The 21,754-nt window shown below is 36.3% G+C and overlaps 2 protein-coding genes across 4 annotated transcripts; one reads left to right on the forward strand and one right to left on the reverse strand.

Annotated features, from left to right (window-relative positions):
• The first annotated feature begins 101 nt into the window (after nucleotides 1-101).
• Nucleotides 102-16,540, forward strand: Rabex-5 (Rabaptin-5-associated exchange factor for Rab5). Of its 3 annotated transcripts, XM_068773427.1 has the most exons (11): nucleotides 102-208; nucleotides 580-709; nucleotides 5,713-5,901; nucleotides 6,505-6,725; nucleotides 7,744-7,853; nucleotides 8,611-8,777; nucleotides 10,108-10,241; nucleotides 11,479-11,589; nucleotides 12,821-12,931; nucleotides 14,235-14,369; nucleotides 14,792-16,540. In XM_068773427.1, the coding sequence occupies exons 2-11, from the start codon at nucleotides 580-582 to the stop codon at nucleotides 15,617-15,619; spliced, it is 2,136 nt and encodes a 711-aa protein (XP_068629528.1). In that variant the 5' UTR covers nucleotides 102-208; the 3' UTR covers nucleotides 15,620-16,540. The 3 variants fall into 3 exon arrangements, with proteins under 3 accessions (XP_068629528.1, XP_068629527.1, XP_068629530.1); XM_068773426.1 differs by lacking the exon at nucleotides 102-208 and having other exon boundaries at nucleotides 511-709; XM_068773429.1 differs by lacking the exons at nucleotides 102-208; nucleotides 12,821-12,931 and having other exon boundaries at nucleotides 511-709.
• A 2,420-nt stretch (nucleotides 16,541-18,960) lies between these two features.
• LOC137930303 (E3 ubiquitin-protein ligase SIAH1A-like) lies at nucleotides 18,961-21,109 on the reverse strand. The gene has a single exon (XM_068773531.1). It carries the CDS (start codon nucleotides 20,704-20,706, stop codon nucleotides 19,864-19,866), a length of 843 nt encoding a protein of 280 aa, XP_068629632.1. The 5' UTR covers nucleotides 20,707-21,109; the 3' UTR covers nucleotides 18,961-19,863.
• Between the last annotated feature and the right edge of the window lie 645 nt (nucleotides 21,110-21,754).

The raw sequence follows: 21,754 nt of genomic DNA on the forward strand, positions 1-21,754 counted from the left end.
GGCAGTATGAATCGTGTTCCGATGCCTGATAATTCTGTAATCTACATAAAGTATTGACAGTTGTCAGATTGAATGTCAAAATAAAACGATTGTTTTCTGTGTCGAAAATTTTTTTCTTGATAAATATATTCTTATAGTTGAAACAATTAGTGAAGTTGTGATATGTGTTTTCAATAATATAAAAAATATATATTGTATATTTTAAAAGGTAAGAGCGCAATATATGTTGCAATTCGTGAATAAATTATTTTTTAGATCCATTATCTCCGATAGTTAAGTATGAGTGATAAGCCTTGCCTATATAACGGATAGCGACGTTGAACGGCTGCCGTTATTAACGCAGTAGGAAGTTGCGTTGTCCTTACAGAACGATTATATTAAATGCTAATGCAGATCATAACACCTTTTCGTACTTATATTACATTTAAACATTCTCCGAAGTTTTTTAAATAATAGCGATGTTGAGAGTTCTTTATTGAAATTTTACTAAAAACTCTTTTTTCTATTTAAATGGCTGTTAACATGTGGTTCGCGCCGAATTTACAAAGATCTTATAAGTATATGATGTTTGCTTCTAAGATGCCGTCGCTAAGGATCGACCAGAGTGACTTGAAGTGCAAGAATGGATGTGACTACTATGGTAATCCTCAATGGCAGGGTTACTGTTCCAAATGCCATAGGGAGCAGTTGCATCGGCAGAGAAAGGCCGGTAAGTCTTATTGGTTCTTACATCACATAATCTGGCCTATACAGGGTGATTGGATAAATCATTTGTCAGTGAAAAACTTTAAAAGTTTTAAACCTATTTCCAATCATTTCAGGTAATGTGATCACTTTGAAATATGTTATATTAATTTATTTTCTCTGTTGGAATGCGACAAGACAATAACTTGCAGTACAAAGTCTACAAGGACAGATAGTAAATAATAATTAATTTATATATGTAATAATTTGAATCATGAACATACTTTTTCTTACTATATTGTTGTTGGGTTATATATTATTTCTCAAACCATTGATATTTGAATAGAGTGAATTATACATTAATTAATAGCAAATATGCTGTAAATTTACCCTTTTAAAGATTTTATACCTATAAACAATTACCCTGTATAGTCTTAACAGTGATAAACACTACAAATACATAATACATACAAGACTATAAAAATCTTTCATATTTATTAGAAGCTTTTGGGTTAATACAGTTACATGTAAAACTTTATACTATTATACTACTAAGTATATTACTATATATACTAAGTATATTCAACTCAGATGTCAGTTGTAAGAAGTTTGTCAGGAGGGTATTCTTTGATATTTACACCAAATACCAATATTCTTATAAAAAAATTAAATCTATGATGTATTATAAATTTAGCTGGGTTGATAAAACATAGTGCTAGTGTTACTATGAGCATAAAAATGGTGATAGTTTTAATTTATGATGTAAATAATGTTAGAAAAGCCATTGCAGCAATCTCTGTGAGACACCTATCTTTTGCAGTGAGTGTCTAAAGGCTGCCTGATGATGAAATAATGTTATAAATAGAAATAAAGATGGCTTGTTATACCTCTATAAATCACTTCACTCATTTAGGGGCAATAATTTAAACTCTTTTTAAATGATTTATTTAAGTGATTAAGTTTTGAAATCAAGTATTCGAGTATACTTAGGATATTTGTGAAGGCTATCATATAAAATCATGATAGGTCACAGTTTGTCTCGTCTCTGTAGGCTTTCCACAACCAGGCGGCACTATACTTATTTTGCATTTGGGTTAGCCTTAAGCAAGCAATCACAACTCTTTAAGAAATTCCATTAGACTCATGATATCTCTGGTGTTCTCGAGGAGGCACCTTGGTGATCTGAGGATCCCATACACCAAAGAAGTATGAGAGCAATGGTTGTAGTTGTTCAATGTGGGTTTTTCTCATATTAGAATTTATTAGGTGATAACACTCTGAATTTTTAGCATGAAGCCTCTGTATGGAAGAAATTTGATTATAGTTTCTATCGAATTTGGCTTTTCTAGTGTCATTCTCATGACAAATGTAAGTTCTCACTATAACTTAGTGTTCTCCAACATCAGTTCCACACTCAGGGGGCAATTTGCTTGTAAGGAGTGGCAATTTGAAAATGGACATAAGTTCAGCTCTTTTGCTTTGATATAAAAGATATATATTACATAAGGTGGTGTAAGAACTTTAGAAAGGCTAACATAGGGCATGGCTCATAAAAATGATCATCAGATAAAAATATATAAGAATAATTGTGATAGAGAACTGTGACTAGTATAATTTACGAAGATTTGTCATATTGTATCGCACACAGAGCTTTGATTCAATTTATAATTATGTATTATATATGATATGATAGGTTGAGGTAGGATCTAGGTGAATGTGTTGCGTTTTTGTTTTATTTAAAATTGTTACAAAATTTAATACCTTAAATCTTCTTACCCTATGCCGTTATATCAAATATCTCTTGCGGTTACCTACCCTATATCCGTCTACATCATCATCAACATTTAAATTGTAAGTGATCTACTGCTAGACATAGGCCTTCCCAGTTATAAGTGCCTGCCAACAGCCTCATCAAGGTTGTCTGATAATTGTTAAAGTGGATGTTCTGCACTGTGATAGCCCGTCCATGAACCTTAGAGGCCTAACTAGGTACCATATTACAGTAATAACTTTAGAGCACTAGTCCTGTTAATTATAGGAAAACAGTGTGTGTATTGTTATGGGCACCATTAAGGAAGCTCGGAAACCTTTCCTCGTCCAAAATACTGCAATGTTTTGACGAATGTGTGTTATTTGTGATGAAATTTGTATCGGAAATGTGATCACTTATGATGGGCCTCTTAAGAAGGCTCAAGGTCAGGCCAAGTAAGCAATGAAGAGGGCTATGCTCGTAGTTTTGGTATGAGATTGAATCATAAATAAGAAGATTCACAGAAGAACCAAGATCACCGACGTAACTCGAAGAAGTGCTCATCTAAAGTGGCAGTAAGCAGGGCACATCAATTGATTAAACATTTTTTTTTACTCACTGTCCTCAACCACGGTTTTTATTATTATTATCCAGTTATCTTTTTTATATCTGGCATACCTTTTCTTTTGTACACCGCCTCATTTCCACTGCCTTTTCTGGAGAATCCTCCATTGACTTTATGCTTTTTTTTTGTATTTTATATACTTATTAAATTTCAGCTTCTCTTTGTTAGATCTTTACTAATTTGCCAATAATCAATTGCGACTGATAAGCAAATTTTTATCTAACATTTCAGAGATTACATTATGGAAACAAAGAAAACCTCTTTTTTATCTGTGCAATATAATTAAAATAATTTCCGTTATGCAGAAACCAATAGCTCTTATCAGATGCAATTAATTATGCAGGAGTATATTAACATTAAGTACAGATTATAAATTTCACCGCACTGATTACATTTGAGGTCACTGTAACCTGTTTATGGAATGTGATAATTTAAATTTATAAATGAGATTATAAATTTGTGTTCTAGAATATAATTGATTTTAATAGTCATTTTAAAGTAATTTGTAGGCTTTTTTCAAGAGAAACCACCAACAAATGTGTGATAGGTTATATTAAAAATTTGAGGTTAAAAATTCTAGAGAAAATGATGAGCAAATGCTTTGTTAGAAAATTAATTAGAATGGTATATAAAAGCAGCATTGGGGAGATCATTGAAAATTTAGTTAGAGTGAGGAGTATGGTCGGTGAAGATGAAGTAAGTGCATTGCAAGAAGCAATGGAACTGGTTAAAAATTTGTCTTCATATGGATTAAACATTTACATATTAGTATAAGGCATTGTTGTTCCAAATTAAGCAATTTTGTGTTTTCTTACCATACTGCTGAAAGTATTTTAGTATTAATGTTATTTTTATCCTTAAGAGTTCTGAAAAAATCAAAACAGGTCTGAATTCAAGGACAGGAGGCTTACGTAAAATATCAAAACATTTTAAATGTCTTAGATACATTTTGATTGACAGTGAAACGTTAAGAAAATGGCGGGAAAGAGTTTTTGACATTTGTTTTTTTTTTTATGTAAATGGAATGCAGTTGACACTGTCAAATCTGCCAGTGTTTGTGGTGCTTTGTTACAAATTTTTATTTATGAAATATTAAAAATCCTAACCTTATAAATATATAGTATGTGAGACAATCATAATTTTATGAGAAACGAAATATAACATGTACTTTTTTAAATTAAATCTTTTGAAAGTTCTAACTATCAATTTTCAAAGGTCGTTTTTCAGTCCGGAACATTATTTTGATTGGTTGGTCGAGATACATTATAATTAAAAAAAAAATGATTTTCAAATTACATTGTAACGACGTATGTGATAATTTTTTTTTTTTTCAAAATTTTCTTACAGGCTGATATCGAATGACTTTGATTATGTATGTATCAGTACTTCGAAGCACTACAGTTATCTCTGCGTATGGTACAATCGTTCGGTTTTGACATAACTGTAGATAACTTCAGTTGTCTTTTCAAGGTTCATCGTTTAATTGATACTGCCTTATACGACAATGGGATTACGTACATTGTTAATAGATTTTATATTATGCATTTCGTAAGGTATTTACATTGTACGCTATACAGGATGATGTAAAATCTTTAAACGAGAGAAAGTTTTTATACATATATACTCACACATATATTATAAATCCCCCCCGCGAAGTAATGCCTAGCGGCCATGCCGTGGGGACCAGGGATACCGAAGAGAGAGGATTGTTTTTAGTCGTTATATATATATAGTATATATATACATACATATGTATACATTTATATATACACATAATGTGTGAGTGTGTGTATTTTTTGTAACATTTTCGTTACGGCATGTGAAATACAACATGTACACTACACAGCTCTACACGGGTAGAGTGGTTTACTACGTGCGATTATCATTGCACGACTGGTATGCGTTTGTCCAGTTTCTGTTTTATTTATAAGTTCACGGATCCTTGCGCTCCGTGAGCTCATTTCCGATGAAGCTGTCAAAGCCCCCGTGCTAACAGCATCAACTTCAACCGAAACCAAGTATTATGTGAAATGGTCTTATGGAGAGAAGAAAATGAAAATTGTCGTAAAAAAATTGCTTTTATTTTAAAACTAATAACATTAGTATTATAACATGATTTTTTGAACGAAAGATCATACGATGTATGAAAGACGATAATGAAAAAAAAAATATGTGAAAATATTTAATAATGTTGAATAGTCTGTCCCACACAAGATAGGGGAACGAGAGGCTCCCAATAGCGGGTGCCAAAAAAAAAAACCAAAAAAAATATCATTTCTTATCTGTTGTTTGAAACAGTCAATACAACGAAAAGATTGTCAGGTTTCGTGGTCGTTTTAGCTATAGACATCCGCTGCAAGATGTAGGCTTTTTCCAAAGATATATATGAGGTGATGTAACATAATCACTATGCTTGGCTGGTTGATGATCGCAGTGTGGTACCATGGTACGCAGAGAACGCTGCTGCCATCTTCTTGAAAACTTCTTTGTGAGAATTGGCAATCTGATGTAATTGATAAATAAAGTGTGAATTATATAGGATTGTATTTCGGGATCGAACCCAAAAACGATTGTAAGTCAAAAGGTTCGTGGTCACTCGAGAATCTTTCTGCTCCAACTTTACCGATTGCACAATTTGTGATTACTCAAACAGAAAAGGCGTCGGCTGCATCAGCAACGTCCGCGACATTGCCCCGTCAGGAGATGAAGAAACCGGAGCGAGGGTTGAAGCTCTCCTCCCATTCGTCCTTCTCCAAGTTCGAAGAGAAACGGCTGCGTCAAAGCGAGACATTAAAGAAAGCGAACCTGCTCAAATTCAGCGTCTTTAAGAAAAGCAGTACAGGTATTTATAATCATAATAGAACTTGAATTCTAAATCTTGTATTTATAAGATTTAAGTTTATTCACGGCTCCAAATTTATACATAGCAATGGATGAATGATAATTCCCGTACTATTTTGTGAATACGCGATCACTCAACTATAAGTCCGCGAACACCTGAGTACCTAAGTGCTCCCGCCGCGAATTCCGACCGATAATGTGCCGTATATGTTTTCTGCCACTTCTCGTGAGTCCATAAATACGGCAGGCAGTTACTTTCTAGATGGTTCTAGAATGGTGGGGTGGGAAGGTGAAGTAAAGAAACAATAAAGTCATCTGAAAGACGAGCCTCTATTGTATTACTCTAATTTATTTTATCTCACTGCCTGCCAGCTGCAGGGAAAGAAGCAATAAAGCTATGGGCTCATAATACTTAACCCTTTTTGACGTCGCGCCGTCAGCCCCGATTAGCTCTTTCGTAAAATTCGTTCTTTGCTACCGACGGTCTCTTTTGTGTCGGATATTTAAACAGCCGTCACAATATGTATAGTTTTTTTATTTATTTAGAAGTAAGGTTTGAATTTTATTTTTAGCTAGAATATATGTCATAATAATATTTATACAGATGATCACGACCAATCGGAACGACGACAGCAGGAGTTCAAGATACCTTCGACAGTTAACGAGGGCATGAAGCGGGACTTCCGGCTTCGCTTCTCAACCATGAGCCCACAGGTGGACCGCGACGCGCGTGTCTTCGCCCACACCTTCATCATGGACGTCATCAAGTGTTCCAGCGTCATGACTGTGGACGAGCTATCAGAGAGGGTGCAGAGGCAGTATCAAGTGAGTGCTATATGTCAGGGTTATGTTATCATCAGTAACAGCGACCTCTTGCAACCTTGACTATATTTTTTTTCTTAATGGTCCGCTATTGGAGGCATTACAATCTTATTTATAATAACCTTAATTAACATATATATTTATCATATTTAATATACCCATTTTATCATAATGAAACAATTTTTTATTTACATAATTACAATTACCTCCTATTTCTTTGATATCTTACCCGACCTGTCCTATTTTCACCCTAATTCCTATTAATTACGTGCTGAGTTATCGTTCTGAAACTTTGGAGGATTACGATAGAAGAAGGAAGATAACCTTCCTCAAGTTCAGGAGCTTGGCGACGAAAACTGTGATAAATAAAAATAAATTAGTAAAACAGGCAAGCAAGAAATGTGTGAACTAGAATTAATTATATCAGGAAAAATGAAAATGTTAGAAACAATAATACCGTAATCGTGATAAAATAAATAACTGTGATATTTACAATAAGGAATGTGATATATGTAAAGAAAGAGAAAATAAAATCCCCGTTCCACATAAATAGGGTTGGAACGAGAGGTCTACAGAAACGTAGGCGTTAAGATAAACATTTGAGGAACACAGGCCTGTTTTCACAGTTTATCAGTGAGGCAATCTTTTCATCGATTATCTTCTTTTCTGTAAGGAGTACAGAATCGCTTTAGAGTCCTCAAATATGAGACAGCTTGTCACCAGGTACATCACCGTCTGGTCCATCCCCAACTCACAGAAGCACGAGGGATTCTCCTTGTGATTAAACCTGTGAAGGTACTCTGAGAATCTCTGTGCTCCGTTAGCATCTGGACAAAAGACTGTGTTCAGCTTGATGCTACTGCGTTTGGGAAAAGTTTCCGCATTGTCGATGCCGTCGTTCCTTCCATACCTTGACTTTATCATCGGTCCTCCTATGAGGGAGCCTTTTGGCCCCAACAGCCTTTGTTCCAATGCCGTTGAATATAAAATATATTAATATTAAAAGTAATTTTGTTTGTAGAGATTTATGCGTCACATGGACACATCGCAACACTTCGCCAACCTCGAGCCGGAGACAAAGGAAATGCTCATTGACTTTGTCGAGAAACACGTGATGACCTATCTTCATGAGTAAGTAAAAATTGATTTTCGCCTTCATCATTCTTATGGGCAAAGAAGTTAAAATTTGAGGGTCAAAAATCGCCGAGAGATGACTTGATCCTGAGGTCCTGAAGAATCGAGATAAAAATAGAATCGAAATATTCTTCTCCAGGATAGACAGCCTAGTTTTACCTATTGTGTTACCAAAACCTCTGTACCTCGCCTGAACACGTAATAAGGAGGGGGCAGAGGAAGTTGAGTTTAAGGTCAGCCACCTCGTGCGTTGTCGGCGGACTGACGGAATAGAGCAACAGGTACTCCCTCTCCCTCTCGCTGCACGTATACCCAAGGCACGGTACAGTGGTTTTGGTAGAACTGTAATAAATACAGGGTGTAGTTACTAATGTTTATTTTTTTTTATGGCCTCCGCTATTGGAGGCCTCTCGTACTCCTAATTTGTTGGGATCAGGTTGTTTGTTTAAAAATAAGTTTTTGAAATTTTTATCTTCACTTCTTTACTCACTTTCATTCTTTTCAATTTCTTTTGTTCTTTCCTTTTTTCCTTCACAATATCTTTCATTTTGTTCTTTCATTCTTTCTTGTTTTCATCGTCTTCCTTCCATCGTCTTATTACTCTTAACTAATGTTTAGTTAGTAGATCCGATTTCAACCGGTCCTATTGGATGTATATCCTACGGGGGCGGTATATTGCTAACAATGGAAGTCCTTTGGCTGAAATAACGATGAATGTTTTGGTGATGAAGGTATAATGAAAGAAAAACTTCAGTTTACCAGGTGTAGTCTTCTCGCCAGCTGGCACGGATGACGAGCGCGCGGATAGAGCGATGTCTGAACGTATCCAGCAGCTCAGCTGGGTGGGCGAGAAGCACCTGGAGTGTAACCTGGATAGAAACGACGCTACCTGTAGACAGCTGCTTTACAAAGCGATTAGTGGTGAGTGATAAAAATTAGCGGTTTCAAATGTGACTTTTGTTTGTGTGTGTAGGTGTTTCGCGACCTAATTGTTTTAATAAATATAAGTTAACGGATTTTAATTAATAATAATTCTTTCACCTGAAAAGCGATCCCATATATTTATTTGTAGCCATCTTGAAGAATTTCTAAAAGTGTTGCTATATATTATCCCTAACTGTCTATATATATATTAATTGTATGCAACAATTTACTGGTGGAGGGTTTATGTTTATCTAGTACTAAATTCGTAGTACACATGACGGTTATTATATTTACTTAAAAAGAGGTTTCGGTTAAGCCGTCAGCTAAACCATATACAGCTGAAATCATAAATTCTACTAAACGAAACAGTATATTTTATTATTTTGACTTGAAAAGTTCTTATATATAAACCTTTACTGAAATATTAAAAAAAATATACAGAGTGATTGGATATACGTGAATATAGTAGTATATATATAATAGTATATATAATAGTAAATCTTTTACAAGTATTTTCAATCAACCTGTATGAAGTGATCACTTTGAAACTGTATTGGAATGCGATAGACCTATTACTTCTGGCAATATAAACCCAAGGATAGATAGTAAACAATAAATAATTTTAATATGTATTAATACGAATTTTAAAAGCAAATTTTACTATATTATCTTTAGGTTTTTTATTATCTCTGAAATTATTGATTTTTGGATAGGGTGTACCACGCATTGATTGACTGGCAATTAAATTGTTTATTTCACCATTTAAAGATTCTATACCTATAATCAATTACTTCTTTATAGCTCTCTCCTTTTGGGGAATTTCATTTTACTCTGCCATGTGTGTGGCAGAGCTGAATATCGGTAAACTATTTTTTCATTTTAATCTTTTATATTTAATGGAATCAGGCGTAACCTTGCGGAAGTCCATCCTAAGTAAGAAAAGGACCGATATTTAGCCACTTCCGCACATGCAGTGGTAGTCGTGCACCGCCCCGCCAGCCTGCTGATAAATGCGTATGCGGCAAACAATGCGAATTACACAACTGCTACCGTCAAATCACTCAACACGAGTTTCACCCCTCCATGGGGCATCTTCAGGAGTTATGTTACACCAATTAGTGCTATTGACTTTGTGTTTGGCATGTGCTGAAGTGGCTAAATATTGGTCCTTTTCTTACTTTTAATCTTTTGTTTCACTTCCTCCTTTTATCATTCACAATCTCTATCTTTCTTCATTTTCAAATCGTCTCCCATCAACGTTTCTTCTCCCATCAAACCTATTACTTTTACTTGGATGACCGTGCTGATGTCATAGTTATTTGTTCAGAACTGCTTGGCATGGATGGGTGCGCGTCTCCGGGTGGGAAACTGTCTTGCGTGCGACGCTGCTGTCGCCACGTGCTGGCGCTGTGTGGCGCCCCGGCCTCCGCCGACGAGTTACTACCTCGCCTGATCTTTACCGTGAATATCTCTTTATCAATTTTCTTCAAGAGTCCCAAATAGGCAATTGACTACTAGCGCCATCTATTGGTAGTGTCTGATAAGATATAAATAAACGAAAACGTGGTCGCTTACTATGACGTTCATAAGAAGGGTAAAAGTCGCACCGAAAGCAATGTAGAGGGCTATCCTCGGAACTTAACTGCAAGATCCGCAGAAGAATCAAGGTAACAGATGTAGCTCGATGAACTGCTCACCTGAAGTGGCAGCGGGCGGAGCACATCGTGGTACCGATGGCCGAAAGCATCTCGAGTGGCAACCACGAGCCGGTAGACGGGGCGTGGATAGGCCCACTGCCACTTGGACAATCACATAGTTAAGGTGTCGACAAGTCGCTGAAAGCGATCAGTTCATCGCTCGTCTGAAATGGCAGTGAATGTGGCAAATCGTTCAACCGACAGCGGTTGTTACCGAAAGAATCTCGAGTGGCGACCACGAGTTGGTAGACGCGGCGTGGGTATGCCCTAAATTAGGTAGACCGGCGACATAGTCCAGGTCGCAGAAGTCCTCCCCTGCTATAAACGGGGCCTTCGGATTCGCGGGAGTTTAGGGTGGGGGCCCTAAACAACCACTAGCTTCGGCGACTCTGAGGCGGACGATGGTTCGACGTGGTCTCCAATCACGAGGGTTTCGGGGGTAGCGTATACAAGCATACCCCGGGACGGGCTATCGAAAAATTAGCACGGCGCGAGGGAAGACCGCGATCCCTGACCGGGTGATATCGCAGTCCCCCGTATAGCGCTGAGGGCGACCACCGGGTGGGGTTTTAGTGGGTAGAAATCCCTTATTACCCTGTCCTCCCACCAGAGGCGGGGCATCTTGAACACCGGAAGATTTCCCCCACAGAAACAAAAAAAAGGTCGCAGAAGTCCCTGGATGCAGCGTAAGGTCGGTCAGGGTGGCGATCTTTGGGGAGACCTATGCCCTACAGCGGTGGTCTATCGACAAACATAACTATGAATATATTGGTTGGAACTTAGATGAGTTATTTTGCGGAATAGAATAAAGAAATAAAAATGAAAATTAAAAGGTAGCTGTTATAAAGCCTTCCATTCCTCAGGGAGGGCCTATGTTACTGCTTCTAAGCCGTCACTTATTGTTCAGTGTGTACGATAAGTTTGTTGCAAGCTATACAATAGTATAACAACGTAACCCCTATTTTCCTATATAAACTCTGATAACTGGTGCTCCGATATAGGTGCTGAAGGCGAATCCTCCTCGGCTGGTCAGCAATATAAACTTCGTGACGAGATTCTGCAACGCCCAGCGTCTCATGACCGGTGAAGGCGGGTATTACTTCACCAACCTTGTAAGTGCTTTTGTATTTCATCACAATGTGTAGGATGATGTCAAACGTGTAAAATGTTTAAACATAAATAATAAGGTAATGATAAAATATCAAAGAAAAGCGTTTAAAAAACTCTGATTATCATATTTTAAAATCAATAATTGTTCACTATCGGTCTCTGCAGACTTCGTACAGTCAGAAGTTATGGCTTGTCGCATTTCAATAGGAAAAATAAATCAATGTAACATATTTCAGAGATACCTAATTATAATATATAAAAAACTCGACTATAAGAGTACAGATAGAGGGAGTTAGTATCGCTTCTCTAATGGGCGAAGACAATCTGCGGCCTATATTTCCTGCGTATTGTAAAAAATAGTGGTGCAGATATATATATAAATAGGAAAAAGACTTGACCTAAGATTCTAAGGATCAATAGGACTCGCAGGAAATAAACAAAGTTGTGATAAAAAAACATTTAAGAAAGAAAAGAGGCAAATAAATTAAAATTAAAAAAAATGTTGTCAGGGAATGTAGATGAGGGAGTAAAGACGAGGCGATGCATGGAAGAAGCAAATGAGGAGGAGGAGGATATACATGAAGGAAGGAAGAAGTATGTAAATTAAAAACATGAAAAACTTGAGAGTCGAAATGTAATGTCCCTCCTCCACATACGGCAGAGGGGACGGGAGGTCCGCAAAATTGCGGGAATAAGTTCTCTTGAGCCATAGGAAGTTCGCTGGATATTTGCTTTGCTCTTGGGTTTCCAATAAGACCAGTTGGAAAGCGGCCTTATTCTAGTATCTCCGGCAAACTTAACAGGGTCTTTTGCCCCCTATGTGAAAGTCATGCTGTACGGTTGCCAGCTCCATGGAACTGGCAACTCCAACTCACGAGGAAGTTTTTTATTGGCTCCGTTTGTGGGACTTTTTCTTTCATAATATTATTTTTCAATATATGTTATGTTTTATTGGCATTCTCTATATCTCATCCATCACAATCTCTTCTATTCTCTCTTCTGTCAATCTTCACATTATCTATTCCCAAAGAAAGTAAAAAAAAGAGGGCAGAAGACATTCTTAAGGTAGTCGGAAGATGTTTTCGTAAAGTCCACTTCCAACCAGTCTGATTGGAAATCTAGGGCGGGGGGAGGGGGGGATAAGGTCTATGTCCAGCAGAGGATATCCTAATGCTGAAATTTTGAAGATTGCTCTAAAAGTAAGGATATATCCTTTTTTATATTTTACTCTAGTGTTGCGCCGTCTCTTTCATCGAGAATCTGACGGCGGAGTCCCTGAGCATGGACAAGAAGGAGTTCGATTGCTACATGGCAATGCCGGCTTCAATCGGCGGCAGCGCTTGGGTGAGATATTCCTCTGTCTTATATTTAATACTACCTGCAGTAATCCCTCCAATAACACGATAGATTATTTCCGTGTTATAGGAAAATTGTGTTTTACTAGTATTTTCGTATTACGCAATATGACTCTGTAGAAGTTATAATGTACAAATGTTTGATGTCTAATTTCGCTCATTCGTGTCTGTTTCGGCCAATAGATGACACTGCAAAGCACAGACCTTTAAAGATATCTATAGCGGGATATACAATAATCACAACTTGCTGAACGCTGCTGACAAATCTGTAGAAACAGTGCAATCCTATATAATTAATGCACAGTGTGAATTATATGAGATTGTATACCAGGAAACGAACCTGTGAATTATGATTGGATATCTCAGTATTCTACCGCTTGGCTGTCTCTGCTCAATCCACTTTACTCATTCAAAAAGGTTTAAAATCAAATTTGCTTTTTAAATTTAGAACATTTTAATTATAAAATTTGACAGATAATTTTAAATTACTTGCATTTTAAAAGCGGTTTTAGTACATGTTAATTGACTGTTATTATCAAAATACACAATTATTAAGAGGAAAATGGGAATTATAAAGGCTCAATGTCACCCGGAGAGCGATGAAGAGAGCTATGCTGGGTGTTTCGCTGCGAAATACGATCAGAAATGAGGGTATCCTCAGAAGGACATAGATCACCGACGAAGTTCGAAGAATTGTTCGTCTGAAATGGCAGTAGGCGGTGCACATCGCTCATGCTGCTGATGATCATTGGAGCCGAAAACTTCGGGGAAAGTCCAGGACTGGTCAACGTTGCGAACTTTGGGCTGAAAAAAAGGAGAAATACCTCGCTATATGAATTATAAAAATATATTCTGTTATAGAGGGCGTTACTGTGTTTGGTTTACATTTTGTTTTGATGTCATCTCAACAAAATTCGTTAAACGTGTCGGTTTCCTCCAACGCCATTTGTGAACAGTGAAAAACTGTGACAATTCATGAAATAAGCCTTTCAGGATTTTATATCCTTAATAGCGTAACTGATCTTTGGAACTTTTTTTTAATGGCCGTTACAGTAAACGTCATTTTGTTACAGTGTTTATTGCTATCAACATTTTAATAATTATTACAAATTCAATTAAAAAAAATATTATTCGTGTGTTAAAATTATTTATCTGTTATAAAGCAGACGAAAGCAGACATTGGTAACGGTGATCTATCGCCATTGTGATTTCTGTTAAGCTGCAGTGAAGATGATAATAAAATATTGTAGTGTGTAGTAATGTAGTGTATTGCACGTGGTCGTGTTCCACAGGCGGCCGCGTTGTCCCTGTGCGGCTGTGCACGCGATGCCGAAGAACAGCTCGCGCAAGCGGAACATATGAAGCAGAGGGTCTGCGAGCTGGAGAAACGAGCCAACGCTCTCGCTGAAAACGCAATTACTTTCGAGGTAAACTTACGATATCCCCCAAAAAATAGCTTGATATTAAATCCGAAGAGGTCGATAGATGGCGCTGGTGGTCGATTGCCTCACGTAATGGTTTGACGTGGGTGGTCGAACAAAAGGACTACCATTTATTTGACTTGTGCCCGTGTCACACTCATGCAATTGAATAGTAGCGCCATCTACCGGCGCAGTTATGTTGGAACCCCTAGTATCTTTATGTTTAAGGTAAAGTAGGTAGAGTAGATCAATTTTATTTTATTTCGATCTATTTGAGCTTTTCTAGACATTTTGTTTATAAAGTAAAAAAGCTATCATTGTAAATGGTATAAATTTAAATATGAAATAAAAAATTGTAACCTGTCTTAAAATTAACAAAATATTAATTACATGAACTATAATAAATCATGTTTGGGTATATCTTGCAGGAACAAATCGCAAAGAAGGTTCAAGATGTATTGGCTAAAACACCCCTGGAAATCAAACCACGTCGCGAGCTCCCCAGGTTCGGCAAGTTCAAGAGTATAACCACAGCGCCCCTCATAGACCTGGACACACCAGCACCATCAGCTTCATCTACAGCCCCACCACCACAAGATGAACCAACTCACCGCTCGACTCCTGTCATCCAAGCAGAAAAAGAAACCATACCAGTAGTAGAGACTACAGTGGTTGAAGATAAACAGGAAATCCTAGACCTGAAGCCCTCACCGTCAAAATCACCACAGAACCTGGATGAGAAATGGGATTTAAAGCAGACAAACTCAATGGAACTATTAACTCCATCTCCGCTTGGTTTCACACCATTCGATTCAAGATCAATCGACGAACTGATCACTCCGGATGAATTCGGAGCAGAGAATCTTGCACCAGGTTTGAGTAATGTCAACTATGATATAGACCTTTCAGACTTTAGCGGAGATAACAGTCTTGCTGAGGATGTACCAAAGTCTGAACCAAAGGATCCTTTCAGTCCTGAAGGTATAAAGAAGGATAGCTTTGATCCATTTGCACCGATACAACGTGGTGATTGCAGTTCTGTTTTGGAGACATTCGATGAGTTTTCTCTAGTTGATGCAAGGAACAACAGTATGGAGGCCTTCGAAGTGGTACACAGGGACCCGTTCAGTTCAACTGACACGGACCCGTTCAGTCCAACTCGAACCCACCAGACTTCTTTACTAGATGACAGCCAGTCACCAACTGCAGCATGCCTTCTCCCCACACCACTGCTACCACAGAGCAGTAACTCCTAATAATCTACTATATACCGTAGATTGCCAAATTAGAATTGGTGCTAATTTCAACATAAATCTTATTTATTAATTATTTCTTTGGAAGTAATCTCACTAGTTATTTATTGTTTGTGATTTATTGATGAATTTCTTTTGAAATAAACTTTCAAATAAATCTCGTTATCGCTTTGAACTTTTGTTTGTTCAATTAGCTACGGAAGGTGTTTATTAGTGATGTTGTTTTTAAGCAGTGTTTGGTATTTAATTATTTTTAATACTTTATTTAGTATAGTGCTACCGAAACCGCTGTACCGCTCCTTGGGTATACGACGGGACGGGGGGCATCGGACATACTTTTCATCAGTCAACGCTCATTCTCATTTACCCTCGGCCTCCACCTCGCCGCGATTTCCAAAGGCGCGGTACAACGGTACTGGTAGCACTACAGCTTTACCAATAGACATTGTACTGCTAGAAGTTATTTGCCTGTCGCGTTGCAATATCAAAAATAAATCAATGTAACATATTTCAGAGTGATCACATTATTAATTGATTAAATATGAAATAAATGCGTTTTGTGATAATTAAATACATGATGCAGCTGTTAAACAGCTAGAGAAAGGAGTATATAGCAAACTTGCAAATGCTTGAAATTTCATTATAGTAATTTTTAGGTTATGTTTCTCCTTATTTACTTATTAAGCCGCTGATTTATTCTAATTTTATTGTATATACCATAATAAGTCTGTAGGCCTCCGCTGATTGCCTCCATCTGCTCCTGTCTCAAACCAAGCATATCCACAATGGCTTTGCATTTCTTAAGGTCATCTGATCTACTGTCACTAGGTATCTCTTCAGTGGTGGACTGTCCATTTATCACTTACATCGCTCAATATGTGTCCGGACTATGATCATTTTAACTTTTTTATATAGAAACCTTCAATTTATTCAAGTCTCTTGATCTTTTCTTGTTCAAGTTTAAGTATCCGAGCTTGACCAAGCCCTTAAAGTTGCTGTGAACTTTTAGAAGATCTATTTGATGTACGCTTCAAGATATTTCGAAAGACCAAGAAGTAGTTTAAGGTGATAGATTATAGTTTGAAGGTTCAGTTCTTAGCAAACATGTGCTTTTGATAATTGTTTGCACTACTGAATGTTAGGTAATAGGATAAATACAAAAAAAATTCAACATTTAAATATAATTTTACCCGAGCATTTCAGGTACAAATACCTGACTGTACATGGGCAATATACAAATATATTGCTCATGTACAGGACCTTCGCTTCTAAAAATGCTGTAGAAAATGCAAATATAATAATTACATCATTAATGCCTTGAATATTATGCACATAGTTTTTTTTTTAAAAAAAAGGTTGATTTAAATAATACATGGTCAAGTTATCTGTTCTCAAACATCTCTTGTGCGTCAATCGCGTTTCTCACCGCTTACATATCTCAGATGCTTAGCACTGTACGTGAACAAGATGTAGGTATACAAATAGGAAGCGATGTGATTTTGTTGTCTCGTGTGCGTCTAGCATATTCACACACACTATCTTTGTCTTTCTAACAGTGAGCATATGTATTACATTGCTATAGCATATGTAATACCATATTTATAGCAGATATCTCTTGGAAATGCAAGGAAAATTGATATTATAAATTATTAATACAAATGTTTTGAATATGCATTAGTGAATTAGTTGTATTGTATACAGGATGATAGGTGAAAAATCTTCAGAGGCGAATGTATAACACATTTAGCAAAATGCTATTTAAATCATCCTGTTTAATGCGATCACTTTTTTTATCTTTCCACCTGTTTGGTATGGGACAGGGACATTACAAATTCAGGTAATCAGTCTATATATATATATATATATATATATATAATTTTATATAAAGATTTGTCTTCTATCTTCCTTTACAGTATCTTTCATGCTTGTTCTTTCATACATCATAATTTTTTTAATGTGATAACTTTGAAATGTGTTATATTGTACATTAATCTTTTTTTTTAAATATAATTGTGACAGGCCGATGACTTCTGGCAGTACTGTCTGCAGAGACAGATAAATAACAATTCATTTTTAATATCAAATCTAAATTTTCGAAATCATTGATTTTGAAGCTATACCTTATTAGCTTTTACGCCTATCAACCTGTATATATTATAGCGTAGAAAATGTATACCCCAGTGTTGTTTTGTTTGCACTGATATTAATTTATATCATTGATGTTTTTCTTCTAATAGGTTGTTGCATTATATTTTAATATTTAAATGCTGCCACAAACCATGCTATTGGGGTTCACACTTAATAGATTGGACCCTGCTAACATATGTATATGTTTTAATATAAAACTACCTGTGAATGTATTTTAAAAACATAGTTATATTTAATACTAGCTGTGCCTGCAACTTTCTCCATGTAAAATTTAACAGAAATGAGTATTTAGTTCATTTAGTCTTTTTTTTTCATTTAAGAATTATTCTACAATATAAGTAGTCTAAGTTACTCCCCATTACATTAGCTATCTGCCAGAATAAGTTCAATCAAAATCGGTCTAACCATTACAGAGATTAGCTGGAACATACAGACAGCTAAATCGATAAATTATCATATATGCATGTAGTAAGAAGCGGTTGTTTTTATATTACAAAAATAAAATTCAATTTTATTTCATTTTATAGATAAGAAAGAGGAACTTAAAGGTGTACAATGAAGAATTTTAAATTTTTATTTATATGAAAAATTTTGTTATATAATTGGAGAATATTATATTTTTTACGTGATTTGAATTATAATAATTAATTTATTGTTGTAGTTTTATTATTTAAATAATGAAAAACAATGCTATGTAATCATCCTATGTATTAAAGATACTGAAAATAAAAATGTATTTTTCATTTTTTAATTTTATTGCGAATTTTATGTATCATATTTGTAAAGAAGGCATGAATTTGATTTTTTGGAAATGAAAGTCATCATTTGAGCTGAAGGTTGTCCACAGCTGGACATAAGCTTAGCCCAAAGAATTATAAAATGACCAGTTGGTAGTATTTTTCAATGTAACCACTAAGTGTGAAAGTATTTCATATTATGGTAGTGTTTCCCAACATGAGGCCCACGCCTCAAGAAAGGGCAGTTTGATTGAATATGGGTTCAATTTGAAAGTGGTGATGACCCAAGTGTTATCATTTTGCATTATTATAAAAAATATGTTTGTCACATAGGGGGGTAAGTATATATGAAGGCGAAGGTGGGGCATGACACAAAGAAGTTTAGAAAATACTGTAGAACATTTTAAAACTACATGAATTATGATAAAAAATTAAGTGTTGTCACAAAAAGTGTTAGAATAAATTACAAAATGTTTATTATAACCAAATGTCATTGATCAACTTATGGTATACAAAATTTCATATTCAATTTCATTATAAACTGCGTCCACATACACCAAGTAGCTCCGCAGTCATACAAACTAGTAAGTAACATATTGCATTAATAAAACCAATAGAAAAAAGGATCTCTGCCACCAAGTCTACAGTATTTTTATATGAAATACTGAAATGTTACTTCAGTATTTAGCTAATTGGCTAATTTTACTATAGCGTCTATTTATGCATAAGAAAATATATTGGTTTGTACGAAGACCCTTTATTTAATTACTGGTATCACAAACACAATTTAACAGTCATTTATGGTAGGTCGAGGCTGTTTTAATGGCTTATTTAATTGTAAAATAGTTCACTATACAATTGAAATAGATCATTACATTTACTTGTAACTAGGGTTACATGAACTAGTCTCACCAAATTTGTAGTTGTTACAAGGACATAGATACTAGCTCAAGTTCCCTATAGTGTTGTAATGTCGTTACATGAATATATACAAATCTTTGAATTTTAAAAACAATTTTGTTCTACATATGGAATATTTTCATCACATGTTCGCACAAGATCACTTGTCAGCGCTTAGTTCACCATGTATTAGTAACCCTATCACATACCTCTCTTCTCTACTTAACTCTAAAATGATAAACACACATTTACATAGTGTTAGAAATAAAAGATATTTTTGGCTTACTTTGATTACATTAATTACGAGTGATGTCAAATCGGCCACATGGCCGCACAAATGTTTAAATATTTTAACTCCATTACAATATTTGTATCCACAAAAATATATATATATAATTATGAGAATCGATGAAAGAAGTCTCTTTTGGTGTCACGAAACGTTATGTTGAACGGCAGTGTGCATTAGGCAATCGAAATAGTCACATTTATCCCGAGGTTACCATTGTCCGCAAACAACTGCGCTAAGGATGTATCAAACACAAGGCAATCTGAATTCATGATAGCGGAGGAGACTCCTTCGTGGATGGAGCGCGGCATCGCCTCCCACGTGAGACGCCGACGGTGACCATTAAGCTCCAATCTATATGCAAAGTTTTCAGCCTCCTTCCGGGAACCTATTAGCTGGACAATGGCGAAAAACTGCTGGTGGCCATCAAACTTCTCCTGCTTCTCTAGTACTAACATGAAATGGTGGTTAAAACATGACTGCATCATAACCCAGTCCACCGCGCCGGGTAGGTTGATGTCCGTTGCTAGGAACACTATGTCTTCTCCTTGGAGTGTCGTGATGCTCTTGTGGGAGGTCATCAGATGTTGCATCACTTGGTCCAAGCCGCCCTGCCATTTGCACGAGGCGCCAGGGCAAGGGCACGAGTATGGCCGAAACTCGCACGCCTCCTCGTGCTCCGCCTTCTCGGTGTGAACCAGCGTCACGGTACATCCCGTGTTGGAGTGTTTGCAGGGGAACATAACGTTGCTGGCGACCTTCTCCATAGCCAGATTGCGGATGTTTCCGAGAGGCCCGCGGCAAGTGGGGCAGCATGAAAGTTTTGGCCGGCAGCTGGAGCACACCAAGTGCCCGCTCTGGCACTGCAGGATCGGTGGCAAGACATAGTCGAAGCATACGGGGCACTCGAACAGCGACGCGAGATCCGCGGACATGGCGGTGGGCACGTTCCCTAAGGCGGGCACTCCGGACACGAAACAACTGGCTCCGCTAGCTCCGCGCCTCTTGTTTGTGCTCATGACACTGTCATGCGCCGCGGAAAAAACCTCTTAACCTGCGCACCAACTCGCGTTTACACTTTCGACTCGAAGGGAAACCGGCGGGCGTCTCTATCATTTGTATCCTTCTACAGCAGAACCCTTTCCGCTTGTACGGTACTCGGGGAGTGATTCCATCACAATTGGGGGGGCAATGTTTTATTTTCAATTGTCAATGCAAACTGTGTCAGTTGTGAATAAAATTTGTATACGGTAGTCTGTGTTTTTATTGGACAATTTCGTTGCTGAACATTTACAGGAATTTTGATGATCAACTGGATTAACTAGGAATAGTGTTGTTGCGAATGTTCTAGTTCGCAACAGTGGAATGAACTAGTCGCACCAAGTTGCGAATTGACGAAAATCCAGTGACAGACTGTCAGATGGCAACCATGATGTCATAGAAAAACCACAGAGCCAAAAAGCATTGCTTACTAACCTGTACGAACGTGTGACTATTTCACATATTGCTGTCACATAATGTATGTGGTATAGTTTTAAAGTGTTGTAACAAATCAGTATATAAGTAATACACTTGCTCAATGTTTTATAATATTTTATCAATATTGTTTTGTGTAATTTAATAAAAATAAAATATGACTTTGGTTACTTGTGGTGTTTACAGATTTTTTCAATATCTTCAACTTTGTTATTTTATTAAATTATTGTAAATCTTAAACTAACGTAAATTTATAGATTGTTAAATAGGTAAGTTCTTCAAATTTTAATGTTATATTTGTCTTAAAGTAAAACACTTGTACTACATATTTAGGCAATCAGTTTCATAAATTTATTTACATTTAGATTATGCAATAAGATTGATAAGTAAATAGTTAAAGCATAATATTTTTTTAAATATCTACAGTACATTAAATAATTAATTATTGTTATGCACATAATAAATTTATATTTTCTGAAATATAGTTGATAATTTATAATAATTATGTTAAAAATGATGTAATAGCAACCTTTAGCTTTAACACGATTTAAAATCGATATAGTTAAAAAAATGATAAACATGTAGAAGTAT

Source organism: Battus philenor, unplaced genomic scaffold (assembly GCF_028537555.1).
Source record: "Battus philenor isolate CCGP_79_NKW_IND1 unplaced genomic scaffold, ilBatPhil1.0.hap1 SCAF_6, whole genome shotgun sequence".
Taxonomy (NCBI): Eukaryota; Metazoa; Arthropoda; class Insecta; order Lepidoptera; family Papilionidae; genus Battus; species Battus philenor.

Excerpts from the sequence above, each read along its gene's own strand:
- Rabex-5 (XM_068773426.1), top strand. The coding sequence starts at position 511 with ATGGCTGTTAACATGTGGTTCGCGCCGAATTTACAAAGATCTTATAAG. Across the intron at positions 6,726-7,743 it reads GGGTGCAGAGGCAGTATCAA|AGATTTATGCGTCACATGGA; the intron begins GTGAGTGCTATA and ends TTTTGTTTGTAG. Across the intron at positions 14,370-14,791 it reads AAAACGCAATTACTTTCGAG|GAACAAATCGCAAAGAAGGT; the intron begins GTAAACTTACGA and ends TATATCTTGCAG.
- LOC137930303 (XM_068773531.1), bottom strand. The coding sequence starts at position 20,706 with ATGAGCACAAACAAGAGGCGCGGAGCTAGCGGAGCCAGTTGTTTCGTG.